Source organism: Dermacentor albipictus, chromosome 1 (genome assembly GCF_038994185.2).
Source record: "Dermacentor albipictus isolate Rhodes 1998 colony chromosome 1, USDA_Dalb.pri_finalv2, whole genome shotgun sequence".
Classification (NCBI taxonomy): domain Eukaryota; kingdom Metazoa; phylum Arthropoda; class Arachnida; order Ixodida; family Ixodidae; genus Dermacentor; species Dermacentor albipictus.
In genome coordinates, this window is record NC_091821.1 from 136952365 (window position 1) to 136973545 (window position 21181).

Sequence of the window (21181 nt, forward strand, 5' to 3'; positions counted from 1 at the left end):
GACAAAAGGAAAGGTCGGCTTGTTAGTTGTTACCATTATACATCATTTCTTCACCACCATCGAAACTGACCGCTCAGCAGAAGTACGCGCACAAGATAGATGCTAGACATGTTTGTCCAACGTTCATCTTTCCTCTTTGCGGTCACATTTCACGTTGGCGAATTGCGGCGTTTATCTGCCGAGTACGCGTTGTGACCTCCCATCCGGCGACAAGCTCCGGCGACATTGACGTTCGGATGCGACCACCACCGGCTCGCGCCCTGCAGTCCTCCTGCCTTTGTTTCCTTAGTGTTTTGTTTGAGCGAGCATTATATCTCTTTTCGCGTTTTTTTTTTTTTTGGTTGCATCTGAGTACACCGTGGAGGTCTGCCAATGGAGAAGTTTAAACCGGGACTAACAACCAAGGTTTGGGTATGGGATAGTTGGTATTCCATTGTTTCAAACATCATTTACAGCGCATACAAGGACAAGGGACCAAAAGAGTTCTTTTGATCCCTTGTCATTGTATGCGCTGTAGGTGATATTTGAAACTAACAACCAACAAGTGCATTTCGCCGTCCCTTTTCACCATGCAAAATGCTATTGTCGAATAAGCCGAAGTGTCCGATGTGCGTCGAAAAACGGGAAGACATTTACTATGTTTAGTATGCAATCAACAGGGGAGAAAACAGGTAGGCTACACCTGATAAATAGTCCACGGGAAAGCATGCTACAGACAGGCTGTCGCGCACTGCTCGTTTTTTTTTTTTACATCTCTTCACACAATAGAAAGCTTTTTACTTGAAAACTTTCGGGAGAGTTATATAGTGACAAGAACAAAAAAATCAAGGACCACGAGCAATGCCACTTGCGTTCGCATGAAAAAAATAGTATTCTAAGCATTGCTTAGATTATTGCCTATTGCTATTATGTCATTGCCTATTATGCCATTGCTTCCCTCGTCAAAGTTTCATGCTACGTCCCACAAATCGCGAAGCTGGTCCGTATAAGCATCTCCACGATGGGCTACTATTGCGCGCAGCGTACCGTGAACTGGGAGCCGATGACGATGTCGTCCAGAAGCTCGAAGTCGAACGTGACGTCTTCCAATTCATCGTTCAGATAGTAGCGGGAGTAGGCGTGGTTGCACTTGCGCAGGGCCTTCAGCATCGCGTCGCGCTCCTGCTGTGTGTCTGCGCCCACCAGAGACACACACTACGTTAGGACCGAAGGAAGTACGCTGGCGTGCTCCGGTCTAGAGCATTCTCTATGTTCATTGGTGTTTAATGTGCACATAGATGGCAATACGTGGCTGTTTTCCCATGCGACCCCGACGAAACGCGACCAAATTAGGCTCAGATCGAAGTAGCAGCTTCCTTCCAAGTTGCAGCACACCGTTGCCGCCTTGACCCACTACGGTGTGAATGTCTTCGCTACTCCGTAAAACTTTCGGACACTGGGTATGCTGCGAGAGCCCCACCGCTCGTTCCATAGCTTCAGTGACACGCGAAGCGGCATGTGTGCATGGTTTTGATAAACTCAGTCCATTTACGAAGACGCACCTTTGGCTATGGGCACGGCTCGTTTATGCGAAAAGTCAGGAAACAGTTATCCTCTTCATGGAATTAAACTTTATTGCACGCAAACAACTGTGGACGTGGCTAGTGACTTAATTGTACGCCACGTGAGTCTGTAGAAGTAGCCGATTCGAAAATCTACGAACGAGCAAGTTCGACTTGGCGTTGTATTGCCCCCTCAAGTTTAAAAAAGCTGTCCCGGCCTCCTGTTACCGAAGCGCGTCGTGACTTTCGCAACTTAGATGCGCATCTCGTTAGCCAAACTGCCGCTTAAATTCTGTATCAAAGAAAGTTCGAACATGACTCTGTGATTTACTTTTTTCAGGTTACTATCGGCGATGGATCGCATTTTTTTCTTTAACTAGCGGTCAGTATACATGATAGAGTGCGTAAGCGTGACTGAACGAGGATGTAGAAAGAAACAGATACACAGAGACAGCGCTTTTTTCTACGTCCTCTTTTAGTCGCGCTTACGCTGTCTATCATGGATTCAAACCAACTAGCCCGCCAACGCCTTTTGGCCAGTATACGTTGCTATGAATAAATGTCATGCTGCAGCGTTTCGACCACAAGTCACACTTGCTCTATTTTCTCGCCTTGTTTAGTGTACATAAAGCAAATATAAATAGTAGTTATGCAGATCCAACGCACAAGTTGGAATCAATTGTCCTTATTGTCATCTGTCCAACGTGTAATGTCATGCATTATTCACGTTTATGCACCGTACCGGCAACGACATTATTCTGATGCAACTTTCATGTTTACGTGCGACACCGTCCATAATCTAAGCTGAAATGCAAGCGCCAGCTCATGCGAATGCTTACTGCGAGACACTGACGCAGTGGTGTTTGTAGAGGAAAGAATGGGGGGGGCGGACAGATGGCTACTGAGAGAAGTAGGACGCAAAAGACGGCGGTAATGTGGTTGGATAATATTTTTTTCAGTTCTATTCTTGCGTCCATGGTCCAACTGAAACTGGCGCGTTCACTAGTGCTCTCGCGTGAACGCGGTTTCACGCGCACATGCTACGCGACGTGAGTCACGCGCCTATTCGGCAAGACAGCAGCAGCCACCGTCAGGAAAGCCTGGAAGGGCCCACTAAGAAAGCTTCAATTTAATAAACGAAATGTCTATTTACGTCACAACTCCTTCGTGAGGCGTAAAAGGTTTCGAGTTCAGCACCTTCGCCCTTCAATGGGCACAGTAAAAGTCACCTTTATTGTGTTCTGCTCTGACGTCTGCCCTGCTCTTGACGGCATGCTGCCCACAAGACTCTTGAGCTATGCAGAAAAGTCCGCTTTCGCCACCAGGTGATAGTCCGCGGGTTACACTTTTAAGTAGGGGTGTGCGAATATTGAAATTTTCGAATACGAATTGAATACGAATAAGGGGAAAAACTGTCTTCGAATATCGAATCGAATATCGAATATATGTGTAGTATTAAAAAATTGCAAAACGAGGGAACAATAGCTTTATTACCCTTTTAAAAATAATATTGCATTTTACGAGGCTGCTTCAGGTTGAAGAGGCACTCATTATAGGCAATGTACTCAGGTAATGTCAGGTAATGCTCTGTCAGGTAAACGCTTGTTACAGATTATCGCGAAGGAAAATTGACTGCTCAACATGTTCAGAAAGTAAGGGCTCTCTATGCACTGTGACAACATTTGTCCAGGTAACATTTTCTAGGTGCATATTTTATTGCGCATACTTACAAAGCCCGAAATTACATCATATATTGTTATAAAAGAGCCCTGGAATAAAGCTTGGTAAAAAAAATTGAAACTGATCATGTCTCACGGGCCTGATGCAGATAGACTGGAACAAAGCCTACACATTCATAGTAAGGTTCGTTACAGCACTTACGATCACAGTGCTGTAACGCTGTGTCGTCGTTTTGTACCTTCTTTTGTCCCTCTTTTGTGTTGCGCTGTAACGAACCTTACTATGAATCCCAACAAACTGGCCCAACTTGCCATCTTGATGCAGAGCATACAGATAATGAGCGGATCATGTGAAGCTCTCAGTGAATAAACATGTTCTTAGGAGAATGTGGAGCAAGCATATAATTCGTTAATTGCTAAATTATTCGCAGTCTGTCCGAATATTCGCCGTTTCGACCATTATTCGGCCGTCCTCGAACATTCGGGAACTTACGAATATGCAATGCTCGAATCGAATACGCTTCGAATAAGGAAAATATTCGATTCGTATTCGAAATTTCGAATATTCGCACACCCCTACCTTTAAGCAAAATCAAACCCTTTTGCCACACAACAATAATCGTCATCTGTCTTGTCCGCATTTCCTTCCTTTAACGCGGCGAGCCCGGTACTTTCCAGTAACGAACGGCAGGCGCGTTATCAGCATGACATAGCATTCCCGACAGGAAAGTAGTTGGGCGCGGCGTTTTCAAGAAAGGAAACGCAAACAAGGCAGATGACGATTATTGTGTGGCAGTGATACACACCAAAGGGTGTAACTTTGCCTGAGAGTGTAGTGCTGAGAGCACGCCATTCGCACCCCCATGCAGCCGCACCTTCAGTGCATATTAAATTGTATAAACTCTAGGAGCTTAGAAACGCTGCGTTATGTTTGGCCATGTCGAGTTGATCACTCGGTACTGTTTCCATGGCAAACGTATGAGACCTAGTGACATGTTTAAGCACAATATTGCATATACAGCTGAATTAGCGGAAAGGAAGAAAGGTCAGCCAGCTCACGTTCGGGGTGCTTGTAAGAATCTGTGATGTCTTCGCGTTCAAATTTACCAGCGGCTTTCGTGCTGATACACTGTCCAATCCTAAAAGAAAGAAAAAAAATAAAACGCACCACTGATTAATCCTATAGCAAAAGCATTGTGAAGAAATATTCTGGCGCACATATTGCTCAAAACGCCCGATATAACAGAAAAAAAGGTCGGACTGGGCGAGCGCCCTGTTAAAGGCGAAATTAACCAAATTTATGACACACCTGACTGATAGGGGCATGTCTGTTGTATAGAGCCGTACATGTAAGAATCTGCTTTATTTACTCGCTTAAAAATATTTTTGCTTGCTTTTATCTCTCCATTCTTTGCTTCTCTCTGTTCATACACATGTGCGTTTAGCACATTTCTTTTGGTACATCTTCAATGCTCTTTCTGTAACGCTCAATAAGTACAGTTGAGATTCGAAACATACTGAGCAAAATGACTCGCCATAGAGCACTGACCGACGGCGCCAGACAAGTTGGCCAGAGTGTGAAGATGCGCCGATTCGTTCCGCCTTTCTGTCGTGGGACTCCATCACAATGAAACCAGTCCAAATGAAAATTTCGACTGCGCCCGATGGGGAACCAGCGACGTGCCGTGTATCGTGCTGAAAGTGCGCCCACTCGCGCTGCTCGCTTGTGGAACCGGCACGAGACGTTCATAGCGCTGCCACGTTCAGGCGCTTGATGCCAGTAGTTCGCTCTTGTCAACGGGTGTGGCATAGCATACGGCCTTTGGTCAACAGGCAGTCGTTACAAAGTCGTGCTTCTTAAAGGGACACTAAAGAGAAATAATAAATTTGTTTAGACTGGTTAAGTAGCTTTCCTTTGAAAAAGACAATTTTTGTCAATTTCGCGATAATAAGTTGAATACCGAAGAGGAAGTGAAGGTCCAAGTTCTTTTTTTTTTTTAATTTTGTGCGAGAACCCCAGCGCCGGTACGTCATCGTGACGTCACGTAATGTTTCCTTTTTTTTTCTTTTTTCTTGCATTTGGGTTGAATAGGGCTCAGTAAATGTTCCCGAAACTTCATATATGTTCAATATTTGGTCCAATTAGCACAGAATGTATTTAATGTTTACCGAAAAAAGTATCTAGCAGACGCTTTCAACATCCATGATATCACGGGCAACTGGTGCGGGAACCTCAAGGCAATGTCGCCACCAGTCTTTCGTTTTGGCACCTTTTTTGGATGACCAAGCCTCTTCTCGCAGTAAGAGTGGTGTTTTTGGTATTATATTAATGTTTTGGGTAAATTAATGTGTTTTTGGGTAATCTATTAATACAGGTGAAATCATATTTCCCTATAGTGTCCCTTTAAGCCCTCCATTCATATTAAATTAAATGTTCTTTCTTTGCATCTACCGAATCACGCCACTAACCGGATTAAGTTCTGAAGGCGGGAAGTACCCCCTTCTGCAAGTTTCCTCCCGGGTGAGCACTTTTCCGACATAATCCAAAGACCGCGGAAGATATTAACCTGCCCTCCCGACTCCAACACATGGCACCGTGTTCGGCCTTGTATGACCGTTTCTACTGAACTATGGCGTCTTACTTGTCCGTGGCCTTGCGAATGAGCTTGAGTGGCTGCATTGGGCCCTGGTAACGCCAGTAGATCTGGTCTGCGTTCACTTCCGCGAAGATGAACGTACCGTCGTAAGGCTTCAGAATCTCGGCCCGCTTGATAGCCTTGACGCTAGCTGGTCCACAGCGGTAGATGCCTGCATAATACGAGGCCCACATAGCAGGAACCATTAAACTGAGCTACGCTGTGCGCCCTGCTGTCTTGTGTCGTAACCTTATTTCCAGGTGCGAAATGCTCGCGCAGAAAGCCAGTTCATTCGCAGCTGCGATGGTGTTCTCCGTGGTAGCCGCTCACATTTTGCCTACAAATTTAGCTGTGTTATGTTATCTTACAGTTTAAAGGGACACTAAAAGCAAATACTAAGTCGACGTGGACTGTTTAAATATCATTCCAGAAACTCCGCAACGCTTGTGTTTCGCCAAGAAACGTATCAGTTTACGAGAAAATTGCATTTGAAGAGTCCGAATGCCCTTTTCGAAATTCAAATCTCCCGCCACCCAACGGCGGGGGGGGGGGGGGAATGGTGACGTTGCATACGCCATCACCACCCTTTGGTGCTGTCGGTGAGTAAATCGCCGCGTGACAGACGGCGCTACCGAGCCAAGACAAACTCAAAGGGAAGCTCATTACTTCTCGAAGCAAGATCAGGATGCCTTAGAACACGTACTTTTAAAGCGAGATATAAGAAGGAAGAAGAAACATGCGCTTACTGCGATAAAGCTAGGGAAACGATGGAGCACGTTTTATTCGAATGTGAAGATATCTGCCTTGTGGTCGATTTAGGCACATCTGGCCTCCTTGAAGCCCTTGGGCTCAGCGAGAGCAGGGGGACAGTAAACATGTCCGCAATAGAGATTACTAAGAGGCGATTGGAAGGTTGGTGGAAGTAGGGAAACGGACAAACAACGGAGACGTACAAAAACAAAGTTGGTCAAGTGGCGTGGACAGTTCGGGCATCCCGTGACATCACATGGAATTTAGTTTCCTGCTGCTTGCAGTTTGTGCTAGTTTCGCGAGCCGGTTAAACCTGCGCAGCACTACGCGATAACGAAACTAGTGAAACGCGAAAGCGTTGGCGGCGCGGAGTCGAGCGAAAATGAAACCTTTCGTTGTCAACGGTAATTGTTGTCAACGGGTTATCTTTCTCAAAAAAATGAAATAGAATTAGACAAGTACTATTTTATTTTGCCTTATAATACAATGAAAGTATGTTTTTGCAACTAATGGTTGAGTACTATTGACAGAATTTCATTGAGGAGTGCTTTCGTCATCGGGCAAGTGCTTGAATGTCCCGGGGGAATCTCTAACCATGTCCTGCATTTACCTCAATTTCGCGATTATTAAGGCTCCGTTCGCGATAATATTGACGCGTTAGAGATTCTCGAGCACTAATGTATCCCTTAAACTTGACTTAATATTTGCCTTTAGTGTCAAAAGCCCTAGAGTAAATCGACTTGTCCTTCGTCCTGTCCCAAGCTCTCTGCGTAAATGCCGTACATTATCTGCCCATACATCATTTTACACGACCTCAGAGTCACTAACTAGGTTTGTACCAACACTGCGCGCGCGGCTCACCATCCGAGGCTTCCTGCGGTGTGGCATCGATGGCCTGCCAGCCAGAGTAGTCTCCGGGCTCCAGGTCAGGCCGCGTCATCCACGCCTCGTTCCACACATGGAAGTTCCTGAAAAGTCGCATACCTTTGCTGGGCCCACTCCTCTATAAACATGGATTTAATAGATAAGCAGTGCTACCCGGCCCGGAATACAGTTAATCATAATGGGACGTGCGCTGTGCACATAAGGACCATCCTCAGTCAAACTTCGTACCAGATCGAGTCCTTGTTCAGCTTTTCAATGGCCTCCCCATTGTCGTTGTAGAACTGGTCCACAGTCAAACTGCTGTGCGTGTCGTGGGCCGAGTAGTAGTTTGTCACTGGCCGAGACGGTATGCCCAGGGCCCGAAGCACTGCGGCGCAAACATTAGCATCTCAGGACACAGTGCTTGCAGTGTGGTGTACTTCACCGTCCTGGTGTCAATGCCGTGCTTACGGCATTTTCTGTGCGTGCGTGTGCGTGCGTGCGTGCGTGCGTGTGTGTGTTTGTTTGTTTGTTTGTTTGTTTGTTTGTTTGTTTGTTTGTTTGTTTGTTTGTTTGTTTGTTTGTTATCGTGAGCAATTGATAGCTGAGATAGGCTGTCCCATGTCGCTCTTCCTTTTCATAAATCTAAGACCTATGCTTTTTCTTTCTTGCGAGTAAAAACTGTGGACGTACATCAATTGCTTATAAGGTCTTAACGTTCGGTTAAAGCAAAGTTTTGCAGGATGCTTGCTAGAAAGCATCATCTGCACCCATTGGCTTTAGACCAGAGAGTATAGAGGAAGAATAACTCTCACCAGTGGTTGCTACGCCTGCGAAGACCCAACACTGGCCGTACTTCACAGGCTTTTTTTGTTTGTAAAACTGCTGCAATATTGAGGCGCTCCCTGTCCACCCTGTTGGAGGTGTGCCGCTTGAAAATTTCTCTGTCCAGTTGCCCACGATGACACCTTCGTCGTTCGGAGCATTGACCTGGAATGACGTGTGCGCCAAGGTCGGCAATTTGTGGCGCCGCGGCGCGCACAGCAATCGAAGTTTTGTGTAAAGTACTTCGCGGCTGCAAAAAACTGGAAACAGGTTATAGTTCAGCCTGCAGGCTGGCTCTTACCACCGCGGAGACGTGCCTGACAACTTTTACGGGATCCGCACACGCTGGAGACGCCAGCCGTCCCACGTGTCGCAGCAGGTAGACGCAGCATTCGAGCACGTTCTTCTCGAACTGAGCCACCGAGGAGGAGCAAAGAAAGCCAGAATTGGATCCTGTATTTGTAATCTGCATGGGTCACTTGACCGAACTCAGTATACACGCAAGATTATTTTTTTGCGGCTGTTACATTACTCCTCCAAAGAACAAGTGAAAACTACCCTCAGAGGATATGGCGTTGTGCTGCATGCAGAGCGCGAGGTCGCGGCTTCAATGCCCACTGCCTTATCGACCGACACTAAACGCAAAGACGTTCGTGTACTTGGAGTTGAATGCACATTAAAACTCCACGTGGTCCAAATTAACCCGCAGCTGTTCACTATACAGCGCCCCTCATAACCTAATGCGCAGTATCAGGACGATAAAGCCAGCAAATTATTTTTTTTTATCGAGGCGAAATTTCCACCGTTAAGCATTGCTTTTTTTTTTGTCTTGGCTTCAGCGTTCAGTAAAGAAATATCTCGAACAAACACGATATGAAGCATTGAAAGTATACCACGCGCTCGCACAAGTTGCATGGCGCAGCAACGCCATTCACCAAAGTATTGGTCTGCATGTGTTAACATTAGGCATAGTCCTACGACACAATGCAGCTGTAAATCAAAACGTATTCGCAGCGGCCCAGCGCGGTTTAAGAAGTCAACGACACGTTTGTCAAACAATCTATTTCTCGATTTTGGTTCTCAGTTAAATGAAAAAAGGCAGGGTCGCACTTTCAGTGGTTTGTCCTCTTAATACACTTTTGGTACAGAAGTAATCACTAGGAAGCCTTGATTGCTCATTTTTTTCTGGTGATACCTTTCTTTCATAAGGTACCGCACCATCCTTTGAATCCTCTAGAAAATGAATTTGCTTTTATAAAAGCCGCTTTAGCGGCAATTAAAGACATTCACTGCACCTAAAGAGAAGTGGGCGTTGCTCAGGTTTTTAGCAATATACTATGCCAATAGAAATGAGCTGTCTTCATTTATTTTGCCGTACCTGGCCGTAGCTCCACACGGTAGGCCTAAGTCTGCTGTGGCTTCCTCGCCAGATGAGGCCACTTTCCATTAGAACGCACTCATACCGCATCTTGGTATTGTCCATGTACACAGTGTCGGCTGCAGAAAACAGTGCAAGGTTCTCACGCGTTAATTGCACGACAGAATAACCGTGTAAGCGAACTCCATATGGCCAGGAGACAAAATTAGCTTAATTGCTTTAAACACAGAACTAACAGCGTTTTGCACTTTCAAACGCTCGGTGCTTACCCCTGTTCCAAGGATTGAAGAGAATGTAAACTGGGTCCTTGTGTGTGTATCGGAATCCAGTGTTGTCGTTCTCAGAACGGTGCTTAGTATCAATGTCCATGATCCAGTCTCCAACTATGACATTGGCAGGAGGTGTGATCTGCAAACGTGCAAAATGCGTGTAGTCACCACGTTGACGGTGCTTATCTTTTGTTCATCTTTTTCATATCGATAATTTGGCTCAACAGCAAGACAAACAAAAAAAACTATAAAGTATTCCGAGCGAGCACCTCAATTGGAAAATGGTTGACTGAAGACTGCGAATTACTATCGAATCCTTATTTGACGGCGTACGACTTGCTGGGAGACGACTACGTCGCGTTCTGCCTTGAAGCATTTGTTTCATCTCTCCCTCGCTTTCTCTCTTTGCTATAGCCTTATTCTTGGTTAAGGTAGAAATAGTGTAGTAGTAGTATAGCAGCACAAATGCAAGAAAGACGAGACAAAACAGAGGGCAGGACACAATTTTTCAACTTTGTACCAGGCCTTTTCCTGTCCGCATTCATTATGGAAAAAAAAATTTTTTTTTACAGCGAAGCTGTATATGGCTAGGTTATGGGGAAAAATGCGTACGTCTATCGAGCCGTGTAGATCGACAATTTCTCCGCATAGGTGGGCCGATCCCGAAGATGCGCAATACCGGGCCGACCGCGGTGGAGGTGAAGCAGGATTTAAGCACTCCGCGAACTTACAAAAATACGTTTAATATCTTAGGTCCAAATACAACCCGTATCAGATTAAGCTGATAAGAACAGATACTATACTTTGACCCGCGTTGGTCATGTCTGCGTTCGCACCACCCTCTTTTTGTCGACGTTCCAAGCGTTCGCGTATCTCCTTTCCTTTCCTTCCGCCCCCTCGTGGTGGCGGTCCCGTAAGCGTTCTGGCCGCCAGGACCGCGAGGCGTAAAGAAACGTGAACCTTCCATGTGGCTCAGATCCCGAAAACTTGGAACGTTTCATCGGAGCCACGGCCAGGTTGAAACCAATTGTGGGGAACCAACCTTGGCTACGGTGAAGCAGTGTGTGCCCACGGAGGGCGGTGAGGCGCACGTTTGTTCTACGTGCCGGGATTCGTTAGTAAAAGGTATCGTGCCGCGTTTTGCAAAGATGCATGGGTGTGTATACCCTCCGGTGCCTCATCATCTTCCGAGGCTCAACATCGTGGACGAGCGACTATAGTCGTGCCTCGTAGTCCATTTGTGCGCATACGGGGTTTGACGCACAGTAATGCACAATTCGCCATTAAGCGGTCCACATACACAGCTTCGCTGGTTATCCACCTTCACAGAGTGGAATGGCACTGAGTTTCTTTAATCGATAACGTCGATATTCAAGGCGCTTCGCAATGTGAAATAATGATGATACAGGCGTAAAATGAGCGTTTATCGTTCTCTTCAGGACAAATGTCCAACTTCTCGCCATGGCGTATTAAAGAGCCTGTGTGACTTCGTGAATTCCCACAACAGCGTCCAGTCTTGTTCTCAGATCCACGTACCAGCTGTTTCTGCGATGACTTTCAGAATTTCTTTAAAAAGTCATCTGTGGCAGATAGCGCAATTCTGCTCTTTGAGTTGGTGCACTTGAAGAGGCGGACATTACTTGCACAATAAATCGCAATGCCTAATCTATTAATTAACAGTAATTCAATAATTAGGTTCCTAACTAATTACCTTATCACATAGTGCAATTTACAAATTTCAGCTTGTGGGACTGTAAGGCATATCCGCTTGAATGAGATATGCACCACCAAACTTGCTGTAAAAATGCACTGTCGTCCCACTTACTTTTTTACCAAAACGCTGTTTTGTGCATTGAAACACGAAAGTAACTGCGCTGCCTATGTATTTCTTCTCAATGTTCGGGAATCAATATCTCGAAACTCGTGCAATCCTGAGAATTCGTTCCAATCTACTACCTATCTAACAATATCTACCTTGCGAACTTCCAGGCTACAATTTATAAATTGCAATATGCGCTGTGAAGTAATTGGTTAAAATATAATTAGTGAACTTTTGCTAATTATTTCATTAAGCATTTCGATTTATCTCCCAGATAATGTCCGCCTGTTTGGGCAATCCAGATCGAAGATTATAACTGCGCTATCTGCCACAAATGATTTTTTTTAATTACTGAAAGTCTTCGCAGAAACACCCAGCATATTTGACCTCATACTGCCGCATTAACAGGACACTGAAAGAAAACGCCTATGTCAGCTTAGATTGATAAAGTATTCTTGAAGAACTCTATCTTCGTTGATATTGCGGTAATGGTTGTTTTATCGTGGAGAAAATTACAGTAAAAGCTCAATTTTTCGAATTTCGTGCCAAAAGCCATGCGATGGTAAGTCACTGTGACGTCACACATTTCAAAGTTTTTTTTTTCTTTTTTTGGCATTTGGGCTGCTGCGGCTCATTCAATGTTCTTGAAACTTCCTAAGTTCAGTGACTACCTTATTTTTACAATAACAACGTAGTCAATTTTTGCCAATAAGAATTTAACAAGGCCAGAGCAGACGCGGTCAAAAGTCATAACGGCACAGCGAGCAGTTGGGGAAACTTCAAGGCGGCGTCGCCACTCGTCTTTTGCTGCTTCTTTTCTGGCTTATCACGCCTCCTTTCATGGTAGGGGTGAATTTTTTGGTATTGTAGAAGGGTAATTTACAAACATAGCTAAATAATGTTTATCTTTAGTGTCTCTGCTCCGTTCTAGCCTGGTACGTCCTGTCTTGTGTATTATTTGTGCGTGTTAGACTTCTCTCGCGACACAATGTCTGGCAAATTAGCTCGCCACCTGTAAACAACCATGTCCTCTTCGTTAAGCACGCATGCCTTAAATTATTCTTCTTATTATTTCTGTCTTTTTTTGTGTGTTTCAGAATTCTAAAAATCACAAGCACCTATAGGGTTGTTCCAGTCACATTCGCACACTTCGCACACACTACATTATAACTATGAAGTTAAGAGAGTGCATGATCGGATAATGGATGTTTCTACCTCGACGTCGATGACGTTGTCGCGAGCGCTTGTGACGAGAGCCGTCCAGGAGGAGACACCACTTCCCAAGTATTCGGTGGACGACCGGTAGCCGACGGGCACCACAGCCACGGTGTTTTTGGTGTAGGACGGGGCCTCTTCGCCTGCGCATGTACACACGCACACAAAAGACGTTTCGCGAAGCACAACGAAAATTTGGGCTGGTTGATATAAATTCCTCGTGATGTCTTAGGTGCCAAGTGGAACACCATAGAAAGAGGGCCGACGGGCGCCGTTGTCCGTTCTCTGTTGCGTTCTGCTTGGCGCCTAAGGCATCACAGTGTTTCGCGAAGCACGCATTTCATCAGTACAGTCAGCACCTTTACTGCACGGCTTCGACAGAGACGATGACAGGATTGAGGTTGGTCAAAGCGCTTTCTTGTCCCTTTCTAAGACGAGGCTTCTCCTTTCTTATACCGCATGCGTAATGGCAGACGGGTGCCTTGCGTGCGTGGATGCCACTGTTCAAACCGTTTGTGGTGCTGTGTAAAAAAGATGAAAACTCTCGCCTTTTCTTTGTTGTATTGCAGCTGAAATGCGAAATGCGTGTGCATTTTGTTCCATGCGGAAGTTGTGTATAAAAGGCCAAGGGAAAAAATCTGGGATTATAAGCAAATTCTAACAAATTCTAACAAATTCGTTCAATAAAGTCGGCGTTAGCAGCTTAAGATATTTTGTTACCTACTGTTGCTTATTGTGGTGAATGTTTACTATATGTTGTACCTATTGTGACCAAAGATACTTTATCAAGGGTGTATTCGTTAACTCCTCTTACGTAAATGCCATCCGTGAGCGGCAATCGGCGCAACGATCATCACGCCGATCGCTGTCATAGGTGGCGTGTGAACGAACTCGAGATATACGGAAATACTGTTACGTAGGAAGTTTTGAGAATGGGAGCGAAGTTTCCTACAGGTCACGCATTCACAAAACTTGTGTTACGTATGCAGCGTTTCATAATTTGCTGAGGCTTCGATGACCTCCACTCATGACAGCGATCGTCATCATAATGATATCTTCGCGAGTATGGCCAGACATAGATGGCACTTAAGTAAAATTGAAGGAGGAATTGGGGGAGGGGGGGGGGGTCTTGAATTGAAAGCTCGGCCAGCTGAAACTTAGGTATCTGCGACATTCCCCGTGCTTAACGGGCAACTCCGGCGATTTGTCAATGTTCAATATAGGTTGTTTTGAATATACACTCTGATTCTCTGTGCCGAACGTTATGACTGCAGGTCATTTAGTTTTCCGGAAAATGAATTTTCAACATTTTTGCGTGCTCCCGGCCCACGCCAACGAATATATGACATTTTACTGGCCCACCTGTGGTTGTGACGTCAGAGACTACACCACCACTTCGCTGAGGAAAACGAAGCTGATTCCTTTATCTACGAGGCAAGGGTCGACAATCATCGTTTTGACCGGCGTGATAACCGGTGCTTCTCTTCCTCTTGCCGCAGCACAATGCGTTGAGCTTGGGGCACGTCAGCCTCGCGCGGCGGATGGTCGGAAGCAAACGGCAGCCCTTAAGGCCAGAATACATGGAGCGAATATGCGACGAATAGTCGGCGTTCGACGCCCGGCGGCGGAAGCGCGACGCGCGGCGGCGGAGAAATCGTCGTTCGCCGCCGATCTAGCTGGCGCAGAAAAGTTCGTCGGGCGTCGGCGATACCGGAAGCGGCAAACGAGCGGCGCCCCAAAGCGAGCCAATCAGGTCTCACTATCCGCCCCGACTTCCGACCTGGCTTCCCCGCTTGTCCGTGTATCCCGATCCCGCTCTATCGTTCACGCTGGTCTCCCGCTTTTCGTATTCATGGTATCCAAAGAGACGCGGCTGGAATTTAACGACAAATTAATTTCGGCTGTTCAGAACCGTGCCATCCTGTGGGACATTTAAACAAAATTTTACGCGTGTTTAGAGTGTTCCGCAATTCAAAAGCAATAATAGTTGCCGTTAAAGTTTTTTTTTTTTTGTCATGCGTTTCACTACAGCGCTTTTGCCTCGTCTAGCCACACTGATAACAACGCAGCGGCTCGCCGGCGGCGGCCGCCGTGTCTTCGTTCCATGTAGCGCAGCCCGACGAACATACGGTGTCGCGCCGCGGCTGATTTTCTGCCGCCCGAACTTCGTCGTGAAAGTTCGCTCCATGTATTCTGGCCTTTAAGCGCCCACATCGTCGCTGAAATTGTCGCTGAAACCACCGCCCTCAGAAGACACCGTCAGCTTGGCTTTTCCTAGCGTTAGCACCATGTGTACTGCGTGTTTAGCACGCATGGTGTGTGTTTACATTATGCTAGAGTGTGGGATCTGGCCTCATTGACTCATGCTGACTTTACACGAAGCAGCTAGCCGTTGCGGTTTCGGTACCTCGTTTACTGATTATTTAAAATGATTATGAGTTTCTAAGCAAATTGAACCACCCAACCGGTGGCAGGACTGCCAATGCCATTTGAGAATGACAATATCGTAATATGGTTAAAAAAACGCCGGAGTTGCTCTTTAAGGGGAAGGAAACCACCTTAAAAGACAGAAAAGATGACGGCACAGGAAGGAGGGGCTCAGTTTTCTAGATCTCCAGTTTTAGCTTTCACGCTGCCTTGGCCGACACTTATCCCTTCAGCGACCTCAGCACGATGACCCTCAACAACTTCATACGTACAACAACCGTTCCATGCCACGCCTGTTTAACTATCTTCTCAGCCACTACATCACACAACAGGGCTGCGCCATCGCTCAGACAGCTATGCGCACGCTCACGCGTCTAGCGTTAGCATACGCCGGTGGCATAGACGCATCGCGCAGCGAAGCACGAACGGAACGCGCGGAGCGCTATATATTTTTTGGTGACCGAACTTCTTCCGTAGCTTCCATAACGTTGCACGTTGAGTATGAAACCGAGTATAGATCTCGACGCCGACAGGCGTCAACAAGCGATGCAGAAACCTTGCCTTACGCTGAACGCGCGTAGACGCGATGGAGCGCGTGCTGACGCGTTCCAGCTCGTACGTCTGGTTGAGATTTTAGCCGGTGCTTGTCACGTTCTCCCTCTGCATCGCGCCCGTTCAGAAACCCGCCAGCGTATACCTCGCCATTACTTCCGTTCTTTATTTATATCGTACAAGGCGCTCCTGAAGCCCTATATCAGTGCGTACCGAGATTCAGCTCTCTGTGAAGCGTTCAGCCCTATAACTTCATTCCTTTGTTTGCAACGATGGTTTGCGAAAAGCAAATACTTCTACGTCATGCGAGACAGCAATTATGTCAAATGTAGTCATTACTAGTCATAGCTCTGAAAAGTTGTAGCTCACTACCAAATTACTGTGCCTGTAGCAATCTTTTGAAATCTACAGGCTCTGTGGACACACGCACGGGACGCACGTGGAAGAGGATGCTGCAGCAAAGGCGAGAAACTGGAATTTTGAAGCAGCTAAGTTGCGCAATAACTTCCAGGAGGGCCCTTTCGAGTCCTATAGCCAAAGAAAGACGAGCGCCTATTTTCATAGGATAGTTTGCACGCTAAAGATCGTAAGAACAGGCGCCGACGAGTCGTAAAAGCGAACATAATAGCGAAAGTGCCCAGCCAATGATAAACAGTTCTTACGAACGAAAAGCTTAGCGAATTCTGTCCAGGGAGACAGCGCGGTTTTGCGGCCTCACCCCTGACGGTGAAGACGAAGGCCAGGGTGTCTCTGTCGTCATTGTAATGTCGGCTCAACTCGAGGACCAGCCTGAAGGGATCCCCCCGGCGCACCACCAACACCGGGTCGTTCCCCTTGGTCAGCTCGTAGTTCTCGGTGCGGTGCTGCTCGGCGTTGTCAGCCACGCGTAGGTCCACGCTGCGCACCTGCACAATGCTGTCGCCCTTGCCCTCTGGGCAACAGCGGCAGTGTCTCGCATTAGAAGTGAGCTGCGCACTCCCCATTCAACCGTATACAACACACCTACGGGCCGTAGGTGTGACAAAGAAGTATAGGTTCAAAAAAAAAAAGTAAGAAGGTATAAAACCTTGGCCCGTATTCAGAAAACGTTCTTGCGCTAGAAATATTTGTAAGACTATTTTCCAGTCAGTCTTAATGCTGGGCATAAGATTAGCGAAGGCGGTCAGCCAATGGCAGAGATCCCTCAGTTTTGTGAACTCAGCTCCTGTAGCCCTAGTGCGCGAACACTCCTTCAAAAAGACTGTCACAGACCCTGCCCCCACCTGCGAGAAGTTGTCGCTTCGTCCACTAACAGTTACCTTCCCCGATGATTTCTCTAGCCTCATTGTTCGTTACTTCGGGTCGAAGCACACAAAAAATGTGGAATCGCTTTTTTGTTCAGACAGCCTCCATTCCTGTTATTTCGGAAGACTAAGCAAACGATTTTTACTATCTCTTTTCCAGTTACTGACACAAACTCAGGCCTAATTTGTAGATGCGTCTCGTACACAGTGCGTGCGTGTGCGTATGTACGCGTTTGTTTGTTTGTTTGTATTACTTCGAACACTTTTTTAAACAAAGCCTCCGAAATTTATTCGAATCATGTGACTGCAAATGAATCATCGGCTCAGGCAGACACCAAAAAAAAAAACGCAATCCATTCACTGCATACGCTAATTACATAAATTAAATTATTAGTTACAAACAATAAGCACAATGTTATACTGTAATGTTGAAGGGAATAATCATAAGCATGCGGTTCGGTGTTTTACAATTCAAAGCGGCCATGAGAATCAACATAACTGGCGTCAAATTATTCGTTCAACTTAACTGATTACGGGCGCGTCCCCGCAAAGCACGGCTAACCGTCTGCAGCCCCTCCGTGACGTAGAAAGGTGGCGTAAAATAAAGGTTCGCCATTCCACGCGATAAAGGTCTATCACGACCCCCCCCCCCCCCCCCGCCACACACACACCTAATGTCATAATTCTAACTGCGAGCCACGCAAACGACCAATCCGAATGAGTTCGTGGGAAAAGGAAAGTGTGACCGCAGCTTCATTTGCGTCACAGAGGGTCAAGGTCGGAGAGCTGCACTTCGCGGTGCAGTGCATGTAGTGAGGTAAATTTAAACGAACAATTTGATGCCAGTTATTTCGCCCTCTATGGCCATTTTCGAAATGTAGAAACCTGTAACTTAATTTTTATTAGTTTCTTTCAAATCTGATGTAAGAATGAGCTGTTTATATAAGGTTTGTAATTGGGATGTTAAATATTTCATTCGTTTAATTAGTGAATGAATTACTTTGTGTTTTCTTGCAAATGATCTCCGCCTCAGGTAGATAATTCATATGTATAGTGACGCAATTCGAGTAAAGTCTGTAGTTGGTAAGTGTGCGTAGTAAAAGAGAAACTGTGTATGCGAACATTTCCCAGTGCAAAACAACAACATACGTAGACGACGCGATCATCGCATAGGTCTTCACCATAAATAAACATTGCGATTGCCAGTCAGCTCTCCCGCATGTCGTCTGCGGTTGTCCTGGTCTTGAGTTGTGATTTTCTTACCCCACGTATGCACCAAAGAAGCCCAAACTAACACTCCGCTGACGTGTGTATATTTTCTTCCCCTCTTAAAAAAGAAGTCGTTCCTACTGAACTGTAAAAGAAAAAGGATTCGGCAGAGACACTCAAGACTGTTTACGTGTGGGAATGCGAAAGCATTACAGTCGCTTTGATGAAATGTTTTTTTTTTCCGCGTGTTGCTTGTCCGTGCAAGCTCTCGCCTGCGTTCTAACTACGCCTCGGTTGAGGCCAAATCAAAACGTACCAAGCGTGCAAGGAGTTCATGACTCGAAGGACCGTTAAGCGGCGTTAACCGTTAAGGTGTCCTCGGATTGTTTTATTCCCGCAAATCATTGCGAAAAGAAAGGAAGACCTATTTAAGATGTTCAATATCAAAGTTGAGCCGTTGTGAGTGAGCGACACGTCACGAAATGGAGAGTTGGTTTAGTTTGTTTTTGTACTCCACGTAGACAGTCAAGCATGAAAGTGGCCATAGAAGCATTCGGGCCCAATCACGTTGCATAATGTAAGCACGATTTAACAAGAGACCCTCACTGCTGTGTGCTAGAATTCGAGCATATTCTAGGAAGCCCCAGCTCTGGATGCTATAACGTATCAAAAAACACTACGTGTTTGCCTCTGGGTTTCCGTGTATGCGACACGAACGACTTGTTTTTTTCGTATTTAGGCGTATTGCAGTTCCGTTCATTTATTGTATACACACGCTATTTCGCTATTCCCGCTCCAATAAAGCCGCAGAAGTATTTTTATTCGTATTTCTGCACTTTTCCATGTTTTCTTGTTTGCAAGAAACTTCACTAACAGGGTAAATTACTTTCTAAGGGCACTGTTAATTATGCCTACAATTCTTTCTTCTTCTATTCATACCCCAAGCTAGAAGAAAATGATCAAATATTTTCAGACAAGCTTAAATATCAGGAGCGTATTGACGAGTTAAATTCATTTAACAATGCGTTCAATAATCCGAGAGCGCTTGAGTGAAAATGCTCCCTATTCTATTCTATTGTATTCTATTCGGCACTTTTAGAATATGTGCTCCAATTGCGAAATTGTTTCAATACGACAGGTTGGACACTTATGCCTTCACAACGTTACTGGTACGTCCGGAGCAATTTTAGAACCGCCCTGCTCTGCTCGCCGTGGATAGTTGTCGAAGTTCTCACCACCCCAGTTCGGGTTCTTCACGTGAAGTCTTTTAGCTAGGCGACCTAGAATTCCTTTCCTCTTAAGAGCACAACTCGCACCTACAATCTACACGTGGCCTACGCCGATCAAACTCCGAAACACTTACCGCGGCCTGGTGCCGCCACACGCTGCGTTCTAATCCCAGCACGGGCAATTCAAAAATACAGTGGATTATAGTATTTTAATTAACTTACAGCATTTAAATTACGGTAACTTTTTTTTAACTTCGCGCAGTAGGAAGACAATGGGCAGGATACCAAAAGCTCTCGGTCGGTATTGACAAGGCGTGTCTTACGCTAAAACTGTTTCTAAAAACAGTCGTCTGTCAATCGTAATAACATATTAGCGAGTGTGGTCGATCAATGACAAATACTGCATGCAAACAAAAAGCTTTGTGAATGCGGCCTCTGTAACATACGGAATTGCGCAGAGTCAGAGCCGTTATACCCCTCTTGTGTACTCAACATGTATTCCTGAACAAAAGCCAAGAGCGCTGGAACTTCATAAGCTTCGATCAGGCGTCTCGCTGATCACTCAAGGTCAATGCGAGGCTAGGCAGGCAGCCTTCGCCTTTCGACGGTACGCACGTGTGTTTGTTGTCATATCAATGCCTGAGTTTGGCGAGACAGGCCATTTCGAAAACAAGCCCCATTGTGTACGCAACGCACAGATGTCCAGTCGATACCGACAACAGCTGTTCGTGGCATACATTTGTCATGGCGGACGTTTAAGACAGGAAGGGTCTGCGTTGTCACTGAACTCGCGTCAATGACTGATAGAACGATGGAGGTAAATTGCTGCGCTTCCATCGCGGGGCATGACACAGCTTGGACTGCTTTGGACAGCGTACGCTTTATTACATAAGGCAGCACTCATTGCGAAATCAGTCCGGATTGTCGCTGAAAGGAGGCTCTAAGAGAAAACTATGTGTATATCACTTCGAAGTTTGGCTACATATACATATATATATATATATATATATATATATATATATATATATATATATATATATATATATATATATATATATATATATATATATATATATATATATATATATATATATATATATATATATATATATATATATTGTTAGCCAGCGCCCCCACTCACAGCCAAGGTCTGTGAGTGGGGGCGCTGAATAACACTCCCAGGGTTCCACTAGTACACATAAATACCCAAGAAAGTGGATGGGGAAACGCCGCCGCGGTAGCTCAATTGGTAGAGCATCGCACGCGACATGCGAAGGTTGTGGGTTCGGTTCCCACCTGCGGCAAGTTGTTTTTTCATCCACTTTAATTTCCATTAATTTACTATACTTTATTTCATTTATTAAGCACATGCAATTTCCCCTATGTTGTACTTGGTGTCAGTGTTTGTTGGCTTCTCATTACATGATTAATAATTATCGGGTCCCTCGGTTAACCCCCCTTCTTCTCGTTTATATATATATATATATATATATATATATATATAA

At 45.6% G+C, this 21181-nt stretch overlaps 1 protein-coding gene and 1 pseudogene across 2 annotated transcripts in view; both read right to left on the bottom strand.

The window, feature by feature from the left end:
- Window positions 1–21181, bottom strand: part of LOC135911797 (annulin-like) — an 86081-nt gene that overhangs the window by 9206 nt on the left and 55694 nt on the right. For both annotated transcript variants that reach the window (XM_065444137.1, XM_065444138.1), the window contains exons 3-13: window positions 16674–16886; window positions 12977–13119; window positions 9943–10081; window positions 9674–9792; window positions 8597–8707; window positions 8286–8460; window positions 7720–7858; window positions 7468–7574; window positions 5863–6028; window positions 4280–4359; window positions 1027–1172 (exon numbers count right to left, since the gene is read on the bottom strand). In XM_065444137.1, the coding sequence (XP_065300209.1) occupies window positions 1027–1172; window positions 4280–4359; window positions 5863–6028; window positions 7468–7574; window positions 7720–7858; window positions 8286–8460; window positions 8597–8707; window positions 9674–9792; window positions 9943–10081; window positions 12977–13119; window positions 16674–16886 (1538 nt within the window). The remainder of the gene's footprint in view (window positions 1–1026; window positions 1173–4279; window positions 4360–5862; window positions 6029–7467; window positions 7575–7719; window positions 7859–8285; window positions 8461–8596; window positions 8708–9673; window positions 9793–9942; window positions 10082–12976; window positions 13120–16673; window positions 16887–21181) is intronic.
- On the bottom strand, window positions 10589–10764 carry LOC135911833 (U2 spliceosomal RNA; annotated as a pseudogene).